Source organism: Homarus americanus, unplaced genomic scaffold, assembly GCF_018991925.1.
Source record: "Homarus americanus isolate GMGI-L3 unplaced genomic scaffold, GMGI_Hamer_2.0 scaffold16430, whole genome shotgun sequence".
Classification (NCBI taxonomy): Eukaryota; Metazoa; Arthropoda; class Malacostraca; order Decapoda; family Nephropidae; genus Homarus; species Homarus americanus.
In genome coordinates, this window is record NW_024729259.1 from 5877024 (window position 1) to 5900849 (window position 23826).

The 23826-nt window shown below is 45.9% G+C and overlaps 1 protein-coding gene across 1 annotated transcript in view; it reads right to left on the reverse strand.

Annotated features, from left to right (window-relative positions):
* Nucleotides 1-19339, reverse strand: part of LOC121866468 (sodium-dependent dopamine transporter-like) — a 71587-nt gene extending 52248 nt beyond the window's left edge. Inside the window, exon 1 of the mRNA XM_042366174.1 lies at nucleotides 18808-19339. Coding sequence (XP_042222108.1) covers nucleotides 18808-19090 — 283 coding nt within the window. The 5' untranslated portion in view covers nucleotides 19091-19339. The remainder of the gene's footprint in view (nucleotides 1-18807) is intronic.
* Between the last annotated feature and the right edge of the window lie 4487 nt (nucleotides 19340-23826).

Genomic DNA, 23826 nt, shown 5'->3' on the forward strand with positions numbered 1-23826 from the left:
TGGATGTTCTTGTTCTTCACCTCCCGGCGTCCCTCACGGCCTGTTATGGCTGTTCTCTTCACCTCCCCGGCGTCCCTCATTGTCTGTTATGGCTGCTCTTGTTCTCTTCTACCTCCCGGCGTCCTCATTGTCTATTATGGCTGTTCTTCACCTCCCGGCGTCCCTCATTGTCTGTTATGGCTGTTCTTGTTCTCTTCACCTCCCGGCGTCCCTTCATTGTCTGTTATGGCTGTTCTCTCTTTCACCTTCCGGCGTCCCTCATTGTCTGTTGGTGGCTGTTCTTGCTCTTCACCTCCCGGCGCGTCCTCATTGTCTGTTATGGCTGTTCTTGTTCTCTTCTTCTACCTCCCGGCGTCCCTCATTGTCTGTTATGTGGCTGTTCTTCCACCGGCGTCTCTCATTGTCTGTTATGAGCGTTCTTGTTCTTCACCTACCGGCGTCCCTCATTGTCTGTTATGGCTGTTCTCTTCACCTTCCGGCGCGTCCTCATTGTCTGTTATGGCTGTTCTCTTCACCTCCCAGCGTCCTCATTGTCTGTTATGGCTGTTCTGTTCTTCACCTCCCGGCGTCCCTCATTGTCTGTTATGGCTGTTCTCTTTCACCCCGGCGTCTCTCATTGTCTGTTATGGCTGTTCTCTTCATCTCCCGGCGTCTCTCATTGTCTGTTGGTGGTTGCTCGCCCTCTTCACCTCCCCGGCGTCCCTCATTGTCTGCTATGGCTGTTCTCTTCACCTCCCAGCGTCCCTCATTGGTTCTGTTATGACTGTTCTCTTCACCTCCCGGCGCGTCCTCATTGTCTGTTATGGCTGTTCTCTTCACCTCCCAGCGTCCTCATTGTCTGGTGTTATGGCTGTTCTTGTTCTCTTCACCTCCCGGCGTCCCTCATTGTCTGTTATGGCTGTTCTCTTCACCTCCCGGCGTCCCTCTCATTGTCTGTTATGGCTGTTCTTGTTCTTCTTCACGTCCCGGCGTCCTCATTGTCTGTTATGGCTGTTCTCTACCCTCCCAGCGTCCCTCATTGTTCGTTATGGATGTTCTGTTCTCTTCACCTCCCGGCGTCCCTCATTGTCTGTTATGGCTGTTCTCTTCACCTCCCGGCGTCCCTCATTGTCTGTTATGGCTGTTCTTGTTCTTCACCTCCCGGCGTCCCTCATTGTCTATTATGGCTGTTCTTTCACTTCCCCGGCGTCCTCATTGTCTGTTATGGCTGTTCTTGTTCTCTTCTACCTCCCGGCGTCCCTCATTGTCTGTTATGGCTGTTCTCTTCACCTTCCGGCGTCCCTCATTGTCTGTTATGGCTGTTCTTGTTCTCTTCACCCCGGCGTCCCTCATTGTCTGTTATGGCTGTTCTTGTTCTCTTCACCTCCCGGCGTCCCTCATTGTCTGTTATGGCTGTTCTCTTCACCTCCCGGCGTCTCTCATTGTCTGTTATGGCTACTCTTGTTCTCTTCTACCTACCGGCGTCCCTCATTGTCTGTTATGGCTGTTCTTGTTCTTCTACCTCCCGGCGTCCTCATTGTCTGTTATGGCTGTTCTCTTCACCTCCCAGTTCTCATTGTCTGTTATGGCTGTTCTTACTTCTCTTCACCTCCCGGCGTCCCTCATTGTCTGTTATGGCTGTTCTCTTCACCTCCCGGCGTCCCTCATTGTCTGTTATGGCTGTTCTTGTTCTCTTCACCTCCCAGCGTCCCTCAATGTCTGTTATGGCTGTTCTCTTCACCTCCCAGCGTCCTCATTGTTCGTTATGGCTGTTCTTGTTCTCTTCTACATGTCCCGGCGTCCTCATTGTCTGTTATGGCTGTTCTCTTCTACCTCCCCGCGTCCCTCATTGTCTGTTATGGCTGTTCTCTTTCACCTCCCCGCGTCCCTCATTGTTCGTTATCGCTGTTCTCTTCACCTCCCGGCGTCCTCATTGTCTGTTATGGCTGTTCTCTTCACCTCCCAGCGTCCCTCATTGTCTTATCGCTGTTTTCTTCACCTCCCGGCGTCCCTCATTGCCTGTTATGGCTGTTCTCTTCACCTCCCAGCGTCCCTCATTGTTCGTTATGGCTGTTCTTGTTCTCTTCACCCCGGCGTCCCTCTTCATTGTTCGTTATGGCTGTTCTTGTTCTCTTCACGTCCCGGCGTCCCTCGTTGTCTGTTGGTCATGTTCTCTCACCTCCCGGCGTCCCTCATTGTTCGTTCCCTTTCACCTCCCGGCGTCCCTCATTGTCTGTTATCGCTGTTCTCTTCACCTCCCGGCGTCCCTCATTGTCTGTTATGGCTGTTCTCTTCCCTCCCAGCGTCCCTCATTGTCTGTTATGGCTGTTCTTTGTTCTTTCACCTCCCGGCGTCCCTCATTGTCTGTTATGCATGTTCTGTTCTCTTCACGTCCCGGCGTCCCTCATTGTCTGTTATGGCTGCTCCTTCACCTCCCAAAGGCCTCAGTTTGCTGGTTATGGCTGTTCTGTTCTCTTCACCTCCCCCGGCGTCCTCATTGTCTGTTATGGCTGTTCTCTTCACCTCCCGGCGTCCCCATTGGCCTGCTGTGCTGTTCTTCACTCCTGGCGTCCCTCATTGTCTGTTATGGCTGTTCTCTCACCTCCCGGCGTCCCCTTCATTGTCTGTTATGGCTGTTCTTCTTCACCTCCCGGCGTCCTCATTGTCTGTTATGGCTGTTCTCTTCACCTCCCAGCGTCCCTCATTGTCTGTTATGGCTGCCCTTCACCCTCACGGCGTCCTCATTGTCTGTTATGGCTGTTCTCTTCACCTCCCAGCGTCCCTCATTGTCTGTTATGGCTGTTCTGTTTCACCTCCCGGCGTCCTCATTGTCTGTTATGGCTGTTCTTGTTCTTCACGTCCCGGCAGCGTCCTCATTGTTCCGTTATGGCTGTTCTCTTCACCTCCCAGCGTCTCATTGTTCGTTATGGCTGTTCTTGTTCTCTACCTCCCGAAGTGTCCTCATTGTCTGTTATTGTTGCCTTTCACCTCCCGCGTCCTCATTGTCTGTTATGGCTGCCGTTCTCTTCACCTCCCGGCGTCCTCATTGTCCGTTATGGCTGTTCTCTTCACCCTCCCCGCGTCCCTCATTGCCTGCTATGGCTGTTCTCTTCACCTCCCGCGTCCCTCATATTGTCTGTTATGGCTGCCTCTTTCACCTCCGGCGTCCCTCATTGTTCGTTATGGCTGTTCCCTTCACCTCCCCGAGACCCTGATTGTCTGTTATGGCTGTTCTCTTCTACCTCCCGGCGTCCCTCATTGTTCGTTCTCTTCACCCCGGCGTCCCTTCATTGTCTGTTATGGCTGTTCTCTTCACCTCCCGGCGTCCCCTCATTGTCTGTTGGTGGCTGTTCTCTTCACCTCCCCGGTAATCTCTGATTGTCTGTTACTATGGCTGTTCCCTTTCACCCTCCCGGCGTCCCTCATTGTTCGTTCTTCACCTCCCGGCGTCCTCATTGTCTGTTAGCTGCGGCTGTTCTCTTCACCTCCCCGAGACCCTGATTGTTCCGTTGGCGGCTGTTCTCTTCACTCCCGGCGTCCTCATTGTCTGCTCCCTTTCACCTCCCGGCGTCCCTGTTGTTCGTTATGGCTGTTCTTCTACCTCCCGGCGTCCTCATTGTCTGTTATGGCTGCTCTCTTCTACCTCCCCGAGAGACCCTGATTGTCTGTTATGGCTGTTCTCTTCTTCACCTCCCGGCGTCCTCATTGTCTGTTCCTTCTTCACCTCCCGGCGCGTCCCTACGTTCGTTATGGCTGTTCTCTTCACCTCCCCGAGAATTTGATTGTCTGTTATGGCTGTTCTTTTCACCTCCCCGGCGTCCCTCATTGTCTGTTCTCTTCACCTCCCCGGCGTCCCTCATTGTCTGTTCTTCACCTCCCCGGCGTCCCTCATTGTCTGTTCTTCTACCTCCGGCGTCCTCATTGTCTGTTATGGCTGTTCTCTTCACCTCGAGACCCTGATTGTCTGTTATGGCTGTTCCCCTGATTGTCTGTTATGGCTGTTCTCTTCACCTCCCCGAGACCCTCATTGTCTGTTATGGCTGTTCTCTTCACCTCCCGGCGTCCCTCATTGTCTGTTATGGCTGTTCTCTTCACCTCCCGGCGTCCCTCATTGTCTGTTATGGCTGTTCTGGTCACCTCCCCGTTCATAGTGAGGCTCTTACAACGAACAAACTCTCGACATACAGACATTATCGTGAATTAAACAAAATGTAATAGTTTAGTACAGTATATTCAAGTTTATATACTCTGTGCGAGAGATGAATATGCAAACGTAAAGTACTGGTACTGTTAAAGTATATTTCTATGCATATCTAGGTTAAAACAACAACCTAATACCATCACAACGCACTAGCTTACTCTTTACGTGTACTGTTATACATTACCCAAACTTACACTAGTACTGAATTTTTTTATTTAAATTTCTGATTCTGATATATGTTTTACGCTTCATTTCCAAGCGTTTGTGGCCGAGTTAGTGTACTGAACTTACTATAATACGGTTACAGGTCGATGGAATAATGACAGAGGAAATATTGAGTCACCATAGACTATCGTATCAAGGCGAGGCGTGGAGTTGACACACGATGAAAGATGTATGATAAAAGTTGGTGTAGCTGCCCGCCCACCATACTGTTCAGCTCTAACAGATCAATATCGCTTCCATCCTACACCCAGCTGAACCTCTTTCCTTGTCACCACTTGTTAATTCCTAATGGGCCTTCTGATGCGTGTTATTACATGAATTAATTTATTACACCACCTGGCTGTTTAAGGCATCAGAGACACTATCACAAGCGTCCGTTTTCTTGTACATCAACTTTACCCAAATAAACAGGAATGGGCCATTTCAGCGGTGATTAATAATTTGAGTAAATATCTCTGACAAGGAACAAACGGTTTATACAACACCCCCTTGCCATGACCACGGTTAATCGTCTTCAATGCTTGCTGTTTGATACAAGAAAGTCTTTGTGGTTATCGAAGTCAGACTTGCCAAGCTGGGCAATGAATCAAACGGAAGCTACAACAACAACAACACTTCCGCCAATCAAAAGGGAGAAAAATCCCCTTGTAAAGTGGTGGGAGTGACGACCGTGTAGGAAGGGGGAGGGAGGAAGGGAGGGCTCTCTCTCTGCCCCCGTTGTGATACAATGCTCTCTTTTGATGGTAACGAAACACTTATTTCCGGCGATGAGGCGTCAATCATTCTTTAGGACGTGTTACCCAACCCACCCCAGGCCGCACTACCCACCCCAGGCCGCACTACCCACCCAGGCCGTACTACCCACCCCAGGTCGCACTACCCACCCAGGCCGCACTACCCACCCAGGCCGCACTACCCACCCAGGTCGAACTACCCACCCAGGCCGAACTACCCACCCAAGGCAGCACGGACACTGGCCCACCGACGACACACCCACGAGAATCCGTCTCAACAAAATCCCGCAGGAGAAAATTTTCAATAGATAAAATATCACTTGACAAAATCCTACCCGATGAAACTCCTGTTGGACAATGTTCCATCGGACAAAATCCCACGGGGCAAAATTCCATTGCACAAATTCCCACACAAACAAAATTCCACTGGACCCAAATCCTCAGAACAAATTCCCGCTGAATACAAAAACGCTTCATAGGACAAAATTCCACCGAAAGAAATTTCACACGATTAAAATCCCACGTGACAAAATCCCATCAGACAATTTCCCGGTCAGATTAGTTTAGTTTTACATTAAGAGAGAGATGGAGCGTTATAAACCGTTCACTCAAACACGAAAAAAAAAACCCAAATAATAATCTCAGTAACGTAGCTTAGTGAGATAAAGGTGAATCCCATTACTAAACGACTGAAGCCAACACTGAGGTGAATGGAGCCGATATATAATTAATGAATTGAAACCTATTAATGAAGATTATTAACACACAACACAGCGGGGGGGGGGGGCAGTTCAGGGGTTCAGAGTTGGCCCGACACTTTTCTTAAGCTCCCGTGTGTGTGTGTGTGTGTGTGTGTGTGTGTGTAAGATGTAAATGGTGTATTTAAAATTCGACTCTAGTAAAGGGTGACATGTAACCTAAACTCAGGAAGCTACACGTAAAGACTCTCTGATAATACGACCTCCATACACCGTAACACTGAGAGGCGGGAAGACGAATGGTCAGGGTGAGTAAAGGAACGAATGATTGGACTTAAGTTAGCCATAAAGAATAATTTAGTCTTTGGATGATTTTGTATTAATGTCTTAGAAATGTTAGGAAGAATGATTTTGTGTTAAATTAATGCCTTAAAAATGTTAGAAAGAATGATTTTGTGTTAGAATGATGTCTTAGAAATATTAAGAAGAATGATTTTGTTAAATTAATGCCTAAAATTTTTTAGAAAGAATGATTTTGTGTTAGAATGATGTCTTAGAATGGTCAAGAAGATTGATCAGACTTCAGATGATGTCTTGAGTAAGTCTTGGAGTAATGAGGCAGAACGACTTCATTTATGCCTTGAGAATGTCACAATGAAGGACTGGATATAAGATACCACTTGAAGGGTTAGGTTAGGTTGGGTCAGGTTAGGTCAGGTTAGATTTGCTTTTGGTTGGGTTGGGTTAGGTTGGGTTAAGTTAGGTCAGGTTAGGTTGGGTTAAATTAGATCAGGTTTTCTTTAAGTTAGTTTAAGTTAGTTTGGGTTAATTTAGGTTAGATCAGATTAGGTAATGTTTGGTTATGGAGACAGGAGGCGGCACGGGTTCACTGAGAGCTAATCCACACACACAAAAAAACACTCTTTAGACAGGTTAGGGGTGGTTGAGATTAGCTAAGTAGACGCGGGGAATGATTATATCTGGGTGAGAGGATGGAGGAGGATTAGCCAATCATCCGGGTGAGGAGTTCCTAATCCTGCCATGGACCCGAGGCTACACTTACACATCCCGTCGGGGTGTCTGATAACGGGGGGTGATAACAGGGTCTATCGCAATGGTGGTGTCTGTCTATCTCTGTCTGTCTACCTTTCTCCCTCTCTCTATATACCTGTCTATCTCTCTCTCTCTACGTCTCTCTGTCTATCGCTCTCTCTCTCTACCCGTCTCTGTATATCTCTCTCTCCCTCTCTCTATACCTCTCTCTTTCTATATATACCTGTCTATCTTTCTCTCTCTCTCTACCCGTCTCTCTGGTTATCTCTCTCTCTCTCTACCCGTCTCTCTGTCTATCTCTCTCTCTGTCTATCCTGTCTGTTTCTACCTGTCTGTTTCTACCTGTCTGTTTCTACCTGTCTTACGAATTACCTGTTACACAACAAAAATACTACAGGGACCATTCACTGCCATTCATGTTTTAAGGCCCTCTGGACAATATCCCCCAGTTTATTTCACCTGATGATTAAACACCCTAACAACACTGCCTGGGGGTTAGGTTAGGTGAGGAGGGGAGTCGAAGTGAGAGGGAAGGGTCAAAGCGAGAGGGAAGAGGTGGAGGCGAGAGGGCAGTAGTATTATCATAGGACAGAGAGGAGTGGTTCTTGGGGCTGCTGCTGGCTGGTCTGTCAGGTGATGTGACAGGTGATAAACAAACGGGACAGGTACTTATGCCCTTATTACTGTGGATGGTCAGTAGGGGGGCCTCCTGTGACACCGAGGAAAGTTAATGAAACGACGGCGTACGGAGGGATGGAGAGAGAGAGAGAGAGAGAGAGAGAGAGAGAGAGAGAGAGAGAGAGAGAGAGTGTGTGTGTGTGTGTGTGGTCATGATCCCGCCATCCTGTCCTTGCGGAAGAAAACTCACGAGAAAAAAAAAAACAGTGGTGAAAACTTATACACTTACGCACGTGTAAACCCTGAAGTGTCTTATCCTGGAGTGTCTTATCCTGGAGTGTGTTGTTATCTCATGTAATCTCTCAAAGCAAGGTCAATATTCTCAAACATCGGAGACACTATACTTATTATTAACTGTGGTAATGACGGGAGAGGGAAGCCCAGGTACGGTAAATAGAAGAATCTCAGTACGGTATATATTTTCCAAGGTATACCAATGACTATCATGTTCTAATGTTGGAGTTTAAGCGACCCAGAGATACGAGTTTAAGCGACCCAGAGAGATACGAGTTTAAGCGACCCAGAGATACGAGTTTAAGCGACCCAGAGAGATACGAGTTTAAGCGACCCAGAGAGATACGAGTTTAAGCGACCCAGAGAGATACGAGTTTAAGCGACCCAGAGATACGAGTTTAAGCGACCCAGAGATACGAGTTTAAGCGACCCAGAGAGATACGAGTTTAAGCGACCCAGAGATACGAGTTTAAGCGACCCAGAGATACGAGTTTAAGCGACCCAGAGAGATACGAGTTTAAGCGACCCAGAGAGACGAGTTTAAGCGACCCAGAGAGATACGTTCTTGTTAGTTCTAATTATGGAGAGAAAAACAACAAAACACCCGTACGATTTTTTATTTATTTTTTTGAGAATTAATCTTTGTGTGGTAGTGTAAATGAGTCAGCTAATTAAGGGGTATAATCACACAAAGTAAAAAAATCATCTTATTTTTTGTCTTAAGCTAATTGTTGTGGACCAGTTAGATGTATTCTCGTATCTCTAGTTAGGAAGAAGAAAGAAAACTGACGAGGTCTTTGAATATCTCCTTCCAGACTTAAAAGACAAGAAGATAATAAGAGTGAAGCCTCCAAGTGTGGGTGGGGACGTGGAGGAACGCATTAGGATGGCGCCACACACACACACACGCACTACACGAGTCGACATACGCACACGGAGCCTCTTGGTGTGTGTGTGTGTGTGTGTGTGTGTGTAAGGGGGTATATTACAATAAAGGTGCCAAAACAAAACACATCCTCGTCACCTTCACCTTGACTTTTTACTTTATATTTCCACGCTAAGCTGAGTCACTATGTTACTGGGTCACAGTTACTGTCACTGTAACTTTGCCACGTACGTTATGGGGGAGAACACAGCAAATAAAGGCAACTAAAGTAATGGTTGGGATCACACACACACACACACACACACACACACACACACACACACACACACACACACACACACACACACACACACACACACACTAAATTGGAAACCACACGTCAGTGAAGTTGTCAAATCCTCCAGTTTCCGTCTCCACCTCCTCCGCCGACTCAAGTCCCTCGGAGTATAGCTCCTATTTACACAACATTCATACTTCCCAAGCTCACCTATGCCTCCCACCTGGTCTTCCTCCCTAAATGCCACACAACGTAAACACCTAGAAAAAGCATGCAAAATTATTCTCTCCCCTTCCTACTCCACATATCAAGAAGCGCTCAACACACTGACCCTTTCGACTCTCACTGACCATCACCACGACCTCATCTGCAAATTTGGTAAGAAGCTTCTACACCATCCCCGACACCGGCCCCTACTACCACCTGAGATCCCTGTCCGAGAATTGCTGTTCGACACCACAACCGCATCCAGCCCATACGTGCACGAACTGATCGCTATAAGAACAGCCCAGTCCCAACCATTGTAAAAATTATCAATAACATGTAATAAATCAGTGTATTCACTCCCAGTAAACACTGCTCCCTACACTGTCACTATGTTGAAATGAACTGTATTTTGAGCTGATCCCCATCTAAGTTACTATATGTCTTATTTGTGTCACTTATGTCACTTGTATATTATTTGTAATTCGTAACCCATTCCCCAAATATGTAACTGTATATTTTCAGCCTTCTGGCTGCCAAGCTCTTTCAATAAACCGTTAATTATTATTATTATTATTATATATATATATATATATATATATATATATATATATATATATATATATATATATATATATATATATATATCAGTCCATATAGCACGCAGACTTCCATATACAAACAATACCTCAGTAGTCGGGAATCGAATCCTGGACTTCTGCGTGTGAACAGGGTTCGATTCCCGACTAGTGAGGTACTGTTTGTATGTACTGTATATATAGGGACTTTACAAACACCATATACAGTCAGGGTAAAGTTGGTGTGGAGCAGTTGGACCCTAAATGAGATAAAACAGTCCACGCGGATCAGACGACAGTCAGGGTGTAGGTTCAGAGACTCATCCCCGCGACACAGTTTCACAATAATTTTTTACCCTGACAATACTTGGCCTTATAGTTGAGGACAAGTAAAGTCACTACACCGTAGACCTCCCAGAGGAGCCACCAGACCTCTTCTACCACTCTGCCCTCACGAGCATAGCCTCTTGAGCCTGTCACCACAATGACCAGCTCCGATAAAACGTTGATGACCTACTCAGTGCACGTCGACTGACTCACGTAGATAAAGGGTCGGTTAGTGTCATCTGTATTGATCTTGGTAAGTGAGATAATAAATGTAATCAGTAATTAATAAGTAATTCAAGAACAGGAGGAGCACAGAGGTCATACTTAACACTGACACAACTCCACACACTTTGTATCCCTTCACTGCGAGGGTCTGTGAGGAGATGAAGGGCAGGAGAGATAAGGGAAGTATAAGATGAGAGGAAGGAGAGTTGAGAAGGATAAATGAAAGGAAGGAGAGGTAAGAGGAAGGTGAGGTAAAGGGAAGGAGAAGTGAGATGCAGGAGAGGTAAAGGGAAGGAGAGAGATATAATGAAGAGGAGAAGCAAACACTGTATCTTTATATTTCCCTTTCCCTGTTCTCAGTTTACAGTCTTGGGTACACCTCTCAGAGACACGGTCCAGTATTACCTTGCCTGGCTGACGACGACCCCCCCCCCTCCCCCGCCCCCCCTTCCCCGCCCCGCGCACACAATATTATTCTGGGCCCGTCTTAGCGAGTCAGGAATGGTCAAGTCTTAAGTCGACAAGTGACGGCACGATAAAGAATGATGTTAGTGACCCACCTGTTGGCAACACTGACGGGGCCCCCGACACCTCACACAGGGAGGGGGGAAGAGAAGTGAGGGAGGGGGGTAGGAATGGGAAGAGGGAGGGGTGAGGGAAGGGAGGAGAAAAGAAGGAACTGAAGGGTGAGGGAGGGGACAGGATGAGAGAAAATGGATGGGGGGGAAGGGGTGAGGGATATGTTATAGGGAGAGAAAAATAACGAGGATTGAAGGAGGGAAATCAAGTTCCTCCCCCTCTTCTTCCCCAACCACCTTCCCCTCTCCCTCACCCCTCCACCGCTGACAGGAAACAGTACGGGGAGGGGGGGGTTGGAGGAAGGAGGGAGGGAGGGAGGGAGGGAGGGAGGGAGGGAGGTCAGGGTTTAGACTTAGAGAATTGAGGGTAACAAGAGGTGAGGGGAGAAGGGAGAGGTACAAGAGATGAAAGAGAAGTGAGGAGAAGGTTAAGGGAGGGGAGGGCAGGTAGGCGTGGCCAGACTGCACACGGCGTCTCTGTGATAAACACAAATCCTAAGTCTGACACAAAGTAAACACGTCTTAATTATGTGAGTGCTAGGTGTTACAGTGCCAGTGTATGGGGTGTATGACCCACCAACTACACCCGAGATAACGAGGTGTATGTCCCGCTAACGAGATGTATGGCCCGTTAACTACAATAGTTAACCATAACACAATTCCTCCATCGATTAACATCCAGGTTCTCCATTACTCCTGGGTAGACAGTGGCAAATGGCGTGAAGAAATTGGCCCATGTAGAGTCACCTTACCCAGGGATAGAACTCAGGGCCAGTGTCACTTGAAGCGAGTATACAAACCACTGCACCACACTATCGCTTACGTTATCACTATATGGCATAGTCAGGTAAAGTTTTTCTTGCCAGGTATTCCCGTGAATCAACATAAGATGGCGAGCAGGAGGTGCAGGTCTGTGGCGTCTTGGAAGTGAAGAAAAGGAGGGAAAAAATCCCTAGGTTGGCGAATACTCGTTTCCATCAATCGCCGTAAAATCCCTGAACACACACACACACACACACACACACACACACACACACACACACACATATATAGTCTCAAAACATTCCCAAGTGGTCAAATACTTCTCAATTCGCTTTACTAACATGTGAAACGTGAAATATGAATGGATTTTAATAAGGTCTGATCCACTCTTCATATATGGTGATTAACTGAGAGCTGAAATGTTGAAATAATATATGGGATTACGATATAGCGGGGATTAGTGTACGTACAGGGTATATATGGATAAACTGTTTATTAAGCCTTGACAATAATTGCTTTTCCGAATGTTTGCAGGCAGCAGAGACAGCCGATGATGTATCTGTTCTTATGAGTGTGGTCCAGGAGGGAGGGAGAAGACTTGAGCATACCCCACTATTACTACTGACGGTGTTGACGAGGTATGGATCTTTAGCTCCGGCCTCCCTACACACTGCTGGGGTTTCTCTAGTGGTGGGGAGACATTATATTCTTGACTGGAGCTCTCAAATATCTTCTACGCCTCAGGGGGTTTATTCTCCACCACCTTAAGCAAGCAACGTGTGTGGTTGGCGATTGCAAACACCTGTCATTTATCGCTTGTGATTCTTGGTCATTTTAGCCATGGAAATTTCCCCAACGTGTTTTGGAAAAGTATAAAATTATTATCTTAAAATGAACTTATGTCAGTAAAAAAAATTCAAAATAAAAGTATATAAAAAGTCGATCCCATTTTTTTTACTTCATTTTCAGGTACTCCAGTATAATATTAATTCACAACTTTCACACACGTACACGAATGAAGCTCACAGACTGTCCATACACGAATATAGTTTACACGTATACCACACATAAGCAAATTGTATTAATAAACCATCAATGATAAAAGAACAACAACAACATCTACCGTACAAACAACTGCATATTTTTAAAGCGACACTGAAATAAATATGTGAAAAAAAAAATAAAATACGAAAATAGTGTTTAGGTGTGACAGCGTCGGCGCCCGCGTAACAATACTCGTGTTGGAGATATAAAAAAAAAAATATCCTAAACTTAATTGGCATTTCCAAAAACTGTTTCCTCATCATTACCTACAAACGGCCCCTTTACTCAGAGCTTCCCTGTCACGTGTATTTATTTACATATACGAACGAGTGTTTGTATACGAGAAGACATGTTTTTCTCCAGTAAACATAGTCTATTAAAGCTTGTCACTGTTGTTGTTTTAAGTGACGATCAACTGATGAGGACACAAGCGTTACAAATATCAGATACCAGGTTGTACGGTGGCTCACGGCGATTGTACTGTACACGTCATAATCCCTTAACAGTATAATGACCTTACCTGTATACTGAGGCAGTTGACGCACACACACACAAACATTGTATCTCATTCAACTTTTAAGCAAAAAAAAAAAGGAAAAAAATTACATATAATTCGGTATTAGCGTCAGTCTCTAAGTTTCCTAACTGAACACCTAACCTAACCTAATCCTACCCTAACCCCTTTTTAATCCTCCCCCCCAACCCAGCAAGACCCTCCCTTATGTAGTATTTGTTCTTGTCTCTCTCTCTCTCTCTCTCTATTCTCTCTACCACGTAATAATAAAAATATAATAAACCTTATTTCCGTCTTTTCATTCCTTTGTTTTATTCTTTCCATCTATCGTCTCCTACCATCTTTCTTCTCCATCACTATCGTCTCCTACCATCTTTCTTCTCCATCACTATCGTCTCCTACCATCTTTCTTCTCCATCACTGTACCGTCCTCCGCCACCATCACCTCACAATATTCGTCCATAAAGACAGACAAAGGACCCCCCTCCTGTGGGTGATGTGCTCGACCCCTTCAACGTCTACAGAAAGGTCCTAACTCTACACACACACACACACACACACACACACACACACACACACACACACACACACACACACACACACACACGCACACACACACACACACAGCTGACTGGAAGACCTCTTATGTATCACCAGTGCCCAAGTCAACCAGCCCACAATCCTTAAATCAGCTACGACCTATTGCAATCACCCCAATACCCAGCCTAATCTGTGAAAGTTTTGTGTTCGACTGGGCTTATGCTGATATTGCAGGAGTCGTAGACCCTCATCAATTTGGCAATATGAAAACTTCCTCCACCACTCACTGTCTTGTCAGCTTTCTCGATTACATATACCGCCATCTCGAGAAACGAAAAACGTCTGTAGCTGTCGCCTTCATTGATTTTACTAAAGCATTCGACCTAGTCGACCACAATATAATCATCAACAAAGCTATTGACCTCGGGCTTCGGAGAAGTCTTATACCATGGCTTACAGACTTCCTCAGTGACCGACGCCAAACTGTACGCTTCCGAGGGGCTGTCTCCACCTTTCAGTCACTCACCTGCGGCGTCCCCCAAGGCACCAAGATGGGACCACTCTGCTTCCTTATGCTTATCAATGATGCCCTAGGACAAACCCCCGCTCGCTGGAAATATGTCGACGACTCCACCATTGGGATCAGTGTCAATAATTCTGCTCGCCCTTCAGGATTTATTGAACAGTCTCCAAAACTGGGCCACCAACAACCACGTCACCATCAACCATACCAAGACCATGGTTATGCACATCAACCTCTCCTCCGACATTGTCCCACCCCCTTTCATTAATTTAGGTCCCAACACACTCTAGGATGTAGAATCCACGAAGCTCCTCGGCGTCACCATAGACAACAAACTAAATTGGAAACCACACGTCAGTGAAGTTGTCAAATCCTCCAGTCTCCGTCTTCACCTCCTCCGCCGACTCAAGTCCCTCGGAGTTCCTGCACCCGAGCTCCTCAGTGTTTACTCAACATTCATACTTCCCAAGCTCACCTATGCCTCCCCTACATGGTCTTCCTCCCTAAATGCCACACAACGTAAACACCTAGAAAAAGTGCAAAAGAGGGCATGCAAGATTATTCTCTCCCCTTCCTACTCCACATATCAAGAAGCGCTCAACACACTGACCCTTTCGACTCTCACTGACCATCACCACGATCTCATCTGCAAATTTGGTAAGAAGCTTCTGCACCATCCTCGACACCGGCTCCTACTACCACCTGAGATCCCTAGCCCGAGAAGTGCTGTTCGACACCACAACCGCATCCAGCCCATACGTGCACGAACTGATCGCTATAAGAACAGCCCAGTCCCAACCATTGTAAAAATTATCAATAACTTGTAATAAACCAGTGTATTCACTCCTAGTAAATACTACTTCTTGCACTGTCACTATGTTGAAATGCCCTGTAGTTTGAGCTTTTCCCCATCTAGTTATTGTATATCATTTATATCACTTATGTTGTTGTATATTATTTGTAATTCGAAACCCATTCCCCAATTATGTAACTGTATATTTTCAGCCTTCTGGCTGCCAAGCTCTTTCAATAAACCGTTAATTATTATTATTATTATTATTATTATTATTATTATTATTATTATTATAAGAAATAAACTCTAAGTATAATTATATATATATCTCCCTCAATTTTGACTAATATAATAACTTTGTGGGTAAAAATCATTAAATCCTAAGTTAAGATTATATATACACACACACACACACACATATATATATATATATATATATATATATATATATATATATATATATATATATATATATATATATATATATATATCATCTCAGTATATCGTGAAGATTTGCTTATAGTGAGCCGAGGTTCTGAAGTGTGTGTGAGGAGGTGTATTATAAATGAAGAACAAATATAGGCGTTAGTCTGCTTAAGGAGAGGGGGAGAGTTTTGAAGACTGAGATGTTTAGACCTCCAGGTGTTTCTCAGGTTTTGACATCTCTCCCACGCTCCTCGCCACCCTCACTAATCCTCGCCACCCCCCCCCCTCACTACTCCTTGCCACTCCACCACTCAGACAGATAACGATAAAACTCATTATTCCACCAGATTAAATTCTCATACAAATCATAATAAGTGACAGAGAGAGAGAGAGAGAGAGAAAGGGCGGGGAAAAGCCTTTAAGATGATGGCCAATCTATTGTATAATTATATATCATAGATCTATTGCATTCTCTACAGTCTATTGTATTATCTAGACCTATTGTAGTCTCCTAAGTCATATAGGCAGTTATGGCACACTTAAACGATTTTCAATTTTCGACTTAATTTTCAGATTTGCTCCCCCCCCCTCCACCCCACCCTACCACCCCCTCCTTCCTTCTCAACCTATGCCGGGGTTACAGTCCCCTCCTTGTGTATTGAAAGGTTCAGTATGCTGTATCCGCGCTGCCCCTAACAAGCCTTCAGGCCTATGGGACACACATTAATTTTCACAGAGACAAACACGTGTGTGTATAGATGCAACTGTGGGTTGTTTGGGAGAATTGTGCATAGCTGTGTGTTTGGATAGATTCATATGTGTTTATGTATATTTCTGTGTGTATGTATATAACTCTGTATGCATATGTAGACTATAAGTGACTGATATATGGATGAATTCCTGTGTGTATGGCTACTTAGGTTATCTGTGCGATCGTGTATGTCCTGATGAATGAAAGTGTAATTGTATGGAATGTATGTTTACACTTGTATGCGTGTATGTATTTTTGTGTATATGGAAACTTACGCTGTGTGCGTATATATTTGTATGTATGGGAGATTTTGCTTGTGTACCTTTGTGTGTATAGATGAATTTACGTGTATAAATAATATTTGCATGTATGTGTGTGCATGTGTGTGTGTGTTTGTACGTAAATATACAAGTACGCAATGCAAAACACTGTATACACCTGTAAACGGGTATCTTTATTCAATTAAGAGAGAGAGAGAGGGAGAGAGAGAGCATTGTTATTTTCCACACCAATTATACGCCAGTCTTCATGTGTACATAAATAAACATACCCATAAAACCGAACAGCCAGCAGTAGCGCCACACACGAGACCTATGTTGTGGATAATGAGTTCGTCATTCCCCAACTGACTACAAAACCGGATTATTTTTTCTGTCCCAAGAACGGATATCCTGTTTGTATAGTTTTTTATCACTGTGTTGACATGATTTATTTTATACATTTCCGTTCGTGTTATTTGTGTGTGTCGACGTCTCTTACCTGTAATAATGTCTTTAAATTCACTCTTTGTTCGTCCAATAAACCAAAATCCTATCTATTGGCTCTCAGATTTAATACTTACGACCCGAGAATTTTAATTCCTAGGACAGTTTATAATAACATGAGAAAGAAAGATTTAAAGTATCCTGGGGTTAGAAACTCGGGCCGGACTGTTGCGCAGGCGCATTAGGGATGTTAACAAAAATAATAATTATCGTTTTTTTACGTGGTTGATACTCAGAGACACACATTGTTCAAGGGCGCCTGCAATTTAATCTAATAAAGACTGTTAGTAACGAATGATTTGATTATGGGCGCACACACACACACACACTGCTACATATTCACAAAAGTATATTTACTAGGTGTGTATAGTTACTATATATACATACTGATGTGTGTATACTTTACCGCCTAACTAATGTTTAATATTCGGTATCTATGTATCTATCTGTCTATCTATCTATCTATGACCATATTTTAAGTATCAAACCTTTCAAAACTCCACGGATACTTATGGAAACCTCCTCGCTGGAACTAGTGTAGAAAACCTATTCTGGAGGCGTATTGAAGCCTCAAATTGAAAGGGTCTATAAAAATTCCCAGTGGAAACCTCCTAAAGAAGCCGCATGAAAACTCCTGCTCCTGATGAACCCCCTTGGGAGACCCTTTATGGAAACCCGTTATAAAAAACTTACTGAGATCTCCGTGGAAACCTCAAGAGAAAAAACCCCTAAATATTAAACCTTCTATGACCTTCAATATGGAAAGCCCTGACATTAACTTTCTTGTGGAAACACTTTACTTGGATATCCTTAAAGGAAACCCCTTCTGGGAAAACCTAGTGTAGATGATTTTTATTAAAACTCCCCTGGAAACCTCCTTACGGAAAGCCATTAAAGAAACTACCCACAGAGAGCACTTTTAGAGAATCCTGGGCACGAAGACACACGTGGTTCTGTTTACATAGGTCAGCTGATTTTGTGATTCTTTGTTTACATCTTGCTTCGGCGGTCAGCTGATCCCATGACTTTCTGTTTATATCGGTTAACTGATTCTGTACCTCAAGGTAGATGGAGTTCCACTTCCAGTCCAGACGAGACTAATCCAGAACTAATATAAGGAAAGAACAACCCGACAAACACGGGATTTCTCGAGTTTCTTCTCCTCTCAAAAAACAACAAAAAGCGAACTTCTGCAGCCGAATCAACGACTTCGGTGTCATTTGTTGTAGTGAAAGAAAAGGTGGTATGGGTGATCGTTAAGATAGTACAGTAGATTAAAGCATCGTATTGGACTTCGGTGCAGTCTAAATTAAGAGAGAGAGAGAGAGAGAGAGAGAGAGAGAGAGAGAGAGAGAGAGAGAGAGAGAGACCTCAGTAAAGTTGATGAAAATATAGATTTTACTTCTCTATAATATGGCACAAGTACGAATTTCTTCTTAACACTGTAAGACAGGTTTGTAGTCTGGAAGTAAAGATTCATATTGTCAAAAACAAATAATATCGTCTTTAACCGGAATGCTGCTGAAAGTTCGACCGTCATTCTTGAGTAGTGTATGACAGTGAAAACCGGAGTACCATTATGAGGAGTGAACAACATACTGTATTAAGTCTGCCATAATCACATCCATCCTTCACTTGTCAGGTCACACGTAACTAACTGCACGTGTGTCAACCAGCAACATTGACAAGTACGTCATTTTGACCCCATGGGAGCTGTCCCGGTGGGCCAGGAAGGACACGGTACTATCTGCCAGGGGATGGTGCTTACCTTTAGGTGCAGGCCAGGAGCGAGGTGGGGGGCTTAAGGGCGTACCTGAGGCCTTAGGAGTGGAGTCTGAGGAGCAGTAGCCGTCGTCTCTTGTGAGGTGTGGTGGTGAGGGCGCGGGGGCCAGGCGTGTGGTGACGCGGCCGCCGCCCACCAGGCGCACCTCAGTGGCTGCTGCTGGTGCTGCTGCTGGGGGCGTCACGCCATCACTCCCAGGCTGACCTGCAGGGGCGGACGGGGCCTGGCCCGCCGGGCACACGGGGGCCGTGGCCTCTGGGGTATGGTGGGGCGACGCCAGCGACGCCGGGGTCTTGTTGTCGCTACACGACATGTGAAGGGTGGTGGGGGCGGCGGGAGGGGCGGCCACATACAGGGCGGGGCAGGGCGCTCCTCGCTCACCTCACACACCCCGCCACCGGCTGCTGTGTCCACCTGTGGCTGTGTGCGTCACTCACGGGGCGACGGTCATGGGGCGGCGGGGCGGGAGGCACGGGACGTAGGGACCCGCGTACGGGCGCGGGGCTGCGACCGACCGCCGGTCATGGACGTGGGAGACGGAGTGCTGGCGGCCGAGCCCTGTGCTGGGTGAGGCGCGAGTGTGGCTCTCGGCCCCAGATGGGTGGCCAGCTGCCCCGCCCCGTCCCTCACCGCCCCACCTTCCTCATTGGCTCCGCCCCTTCTGACCCCACCCCTTTTTTCCTTTACCTTGTCCTCATTGGCCCCGCCCCATTCTCAGCTACCCTGTCTCATCTTTTTAAATCCTGCCCCACCTCATACTCCTCTACCCTGCCCCACCTCATACTCCTCTACCCTGCCCCACCTCATACTCCTCTACCCTGCCCCACCTCATACTCCTCTACCCTGCCCCACCTCATACTCCTCTACCCTGCCCCATCTCCACCTCTCACCCCTGCCCCACCTCATACTCCCCAGCCCTGCCCCACTTCACACCCTCTACCCCTGTCCCATCTCACCTTCTCCACCTCTGTCCCCAGCCCCACCCCACCCCACACCCCCCACCCTGCCCCATCCCCACCCTCACCTGCCCCACCTCACACTACCCAGCCCCACCTCATACTCCTCTGCCCGCCCCATCTCACACTCTCACCCTGCCTCACCTCACACCTCTACTCTGCCCCACCTCATACTTTCTACTCTGTCCCACCTCATATTCTCTCTGCCCCACCTCACACTCACTCCCTGCCCCTGTCTCATACTTCTCTACCCTGCCCCACCCTCATACTCTCTACTCTGCCCCACCTCCCACCCTCTACCCTGCCCCACCTCACACCTCTACCCCTGCCCCACTCTCCCTGCCCCACCTCCCCCTCCCACCTCACACTCTCCCCCCTGCCCCACCCCCCACCCCACTCTACCTCATACCCCCACCCACCTCATGCCCCTCTGCCCCCCCCCACCACCCCTGCCCCACCTCACACTTCTCACCCTGCCCCACCTCATACTTCTCACTCTGCCCCACCTCATACTCCTCTACCCCTGCCCCCCACACCCCCCACCCCTGCCCCACCCCACACCACCTCCCCCCCTGCTGCCCCACCCTCACACTCCTCCCTGCCCCACCTCTCCTGCCCCACCCCACTACCCTGCCCCACCTCCTTCTCACCCCGTCCCCACCTCATACCCCCACTTCTACCTGCCCCACCTCACACTCTCCCTGCCCCACCTCACACTCTACCCTGCCCCACCTCATACACCCTGCCCCACCTACTACCCTGCCCCACCTCACACTTATCTACTCTGGCCCCACCTCATACTCTCACCTGCCCCACCCCCCTCTACCCCTGCCCCACCTCACCCACCCCTGCCCCACCCTCACACCTCTACTCTTCATCTGCCCTGCCCCACCCTCATACCCTCTACCCCTCCACACACCCGCCCCACCTCACACTTCTCACCCCCACCGCCCCTGCCCCACCTCACACTTCTCTACTCTGCCCCACCTCATACTCCTCTACCCTGCCCCACCACACACTTCTCTACCCTGCCCCATCTCATACTTCTCTACCCTGCCGCATCGTCCACTGCCCATGTCCCACTTTCTTTTGCCAGGTCCCTACCCTCTTTATTCCCGCCCCACCCTCCACTGCCCTGCCCTGCCCCACCTGAAGGGGTACGGTGGGTGGGTGGATGGGTGGGTGGGAGATGAGGACTAGGCAGGTTTTACCAAATATCTTTCTAGAACTATTACCGTATAAGTGGCGTACAGAACATTATTTTGCTTATACATTTACTACAAATATTCTACCAAAATTCAGAATAATTTTTATCCTGGCATAAAGTCTTGTGTGCTGAAAATAATATAACACTGACACACTTTCCGTATCAAATTTTGGACGAGACATATCAAGATCGGAAAAGTTGTGTGTATGAAAACGTATTGGCTGGTTGATGTTTAGTTGTATGAGTTAGCAGGACGTGTATGTGATGGATGGCCCGCCTACCTCCCGCCTTCCCTCCCTGCTAAATGTTATCACTCCCTCCGGCTCAAACATTTTACACAATTTTTACTCAAGACAGCGAATTGAATTTAACTTATAATTTATTATTTTACACACACACACACACATAGAGTTCATATATATATATATATATATATATATATATATATATATATATATATATATATATATATATATATATATATATATATATATATATATATAAGGACATTATGTTAAAATTTATGTATATTATGTATATTTAAAGACATCGTTCGTTATCGTAACATTCCCAAATTTCTCAAGTGTCCCATTTGGCATGACACACACACACACACACACCCGGCCCCACCTATCCTATAAATTAAGCAGTACAATAACAATGTGGAACTATTTAATAATGCAGGCAGATGGAGTGTATGTGCGGCCATATCACACGAACATCATCAGCATAAACTCAGCTGGCCAACATGACCGAGAATGTGAGGTATTTTATTATCATACTGATGCTATTTTCTCAAGTAGTATTTTTTGGCCATAGCTCGTGTCTTAAGAACCATGATAGTCACTCCTCATTCATTCTACTGTTAATCAACTCTGAGGATGAAAATAGCCACAACTATGATAAGTGCTAAATTTACGCCTTTGGTCATAAAACTTAATCATGCTTGTTATAGTAACAACACTGTACACGGTGACGTGGCGTAGTGTATTATAACATCAACAACACTTCCTCTGTTCTCACTCATAAACAAACTTGATCTTAACAATCGGGAACATGCTGGTTCACATTCTCACACCTTCCCACATTATATTTTTCCATGTACACTAGATGTGTAGAAATTGACTGAGCAGAAACACATCGTACTTGCCATCTCCACGCCGAAGTCTATGAAAATTAATATCGTTTGTTTACCCAGAAACTTCTTTAATGTAAACATCCCAGGAGTGATAACTATAATTTTCCACCAACAGGTTTATATGTTTTCTGTTCATTGACGGAAAACAAACTCGACAGATTCAAGAGGATGCAGCCATGTACTTCCAAATTCTAGTAAAAAAAATCAACTTAAGTCTTCTTCTTTGGAGCCTCAAGAGTCTATGGTGAACAAGACAACGTTGGGAACAACTCGTGCTTGCCAGGGAGCACCATATATTACCACGATAAAATTTATTTGAAAAACAAAACACAACATTCATGTAAGAAATTAGGTTTCCTTCAAATAACTACCAGCGCGCGCATGAGAGAGGAAGACCATAACAAACTGGAGGGATGTCTTAAAGGAAGAACCACCAAGACCTGACTGAATCCAGATTCAGTCTCGTATTGCGAAAAGTGCAATGAAAATTATTCCTATATATTGTGATTAAATCTGGACTCGATCTCTGGTAATCACAAGAGACACTGGACAACATGTCAGTTATAAGAGGATGCAGAATACGGGAATGGAAAAGAAATGGTAAAAGAATTCCAAATTCCACAAGTTGGTAGAGTTAATGATATACGCAAGTGACTTTCTAGAAAACAACTGGATCAAGAAAATATCCCGAGTGACTTTATACAACAAATGTGATCCCGATCTTCAACACGGGAGGTAACGGCGACTGACTCAGTTAGCGGAGACACAAGACTCCCGAGCAGGTACAAAAACAATGGTAATTGATATATAAAACTAACTTGGACATACCTGCAGTGTGATGTGTTGTGGTGTGTTGCGGTCCCTCGAAGAGCTGTTAACTTTCACCTACCTGGAAAAAACACAATTTGATTAGCCTTCCATTCCGCTTTACTCCTATAAATATTTTCGTAAAGGAAGGATCTCAAGGGTGTGTTTATACAAAACCTAACCTTACCTTACATTATTAACTTTATGTACAGCTTTACTATCTTATGATAGAAAGTACGCCTTAAATGACACAGAACAAACTTAACCATATATACGAATTAATTCCATAAAGTTATAGCAATAAAAACAAAAGCTATCCCTACTCGGCAAAAACGTTCAATTGATTTTTAAGGTTTAATCGGCGACACACACACACACACACACACACACACCGAAACACACACACACACACACCGAAACACACACATACACACACCGAAACACACACACACAGGCTTAAGCACGTGTCTTACATAAACTATATCTAGATACTCAGCTGGGTATCCTGTATCCAATTAGGCAGGGAGCCCTAAGTGGACATAAACGAGGAAGACAAAGTCTAAGATCTCCCAGTCGAGTGCCTGTCACTCCCTCCTTCCCTGACACACACACACACCGCCCTGTGCTGTGACAACAATACCTGTAGAGGGTCACACGGAGGCGACATGGACGAAAACAGGTGAGTTGGGAGGCGCTTGTATCGTGTGTCGGACAGACCTTCGTTGACCCAGTGAATTTTTGGGGCTACATAATGGTTTATGAGGTAATTGTTGTAAGGTCGGGGAGACACAATAGGTAGAACTGTGTTAGACTAGATATAGCGGAACTACTGAAACGCACCCCTAGTGTGGTCATCGATAGTCACCTCAACTTAAGCTTCGATGCTGTTTATTTGCTTTTAAAGATATCTTGATGAAATAAATACATATAAACACTGACCA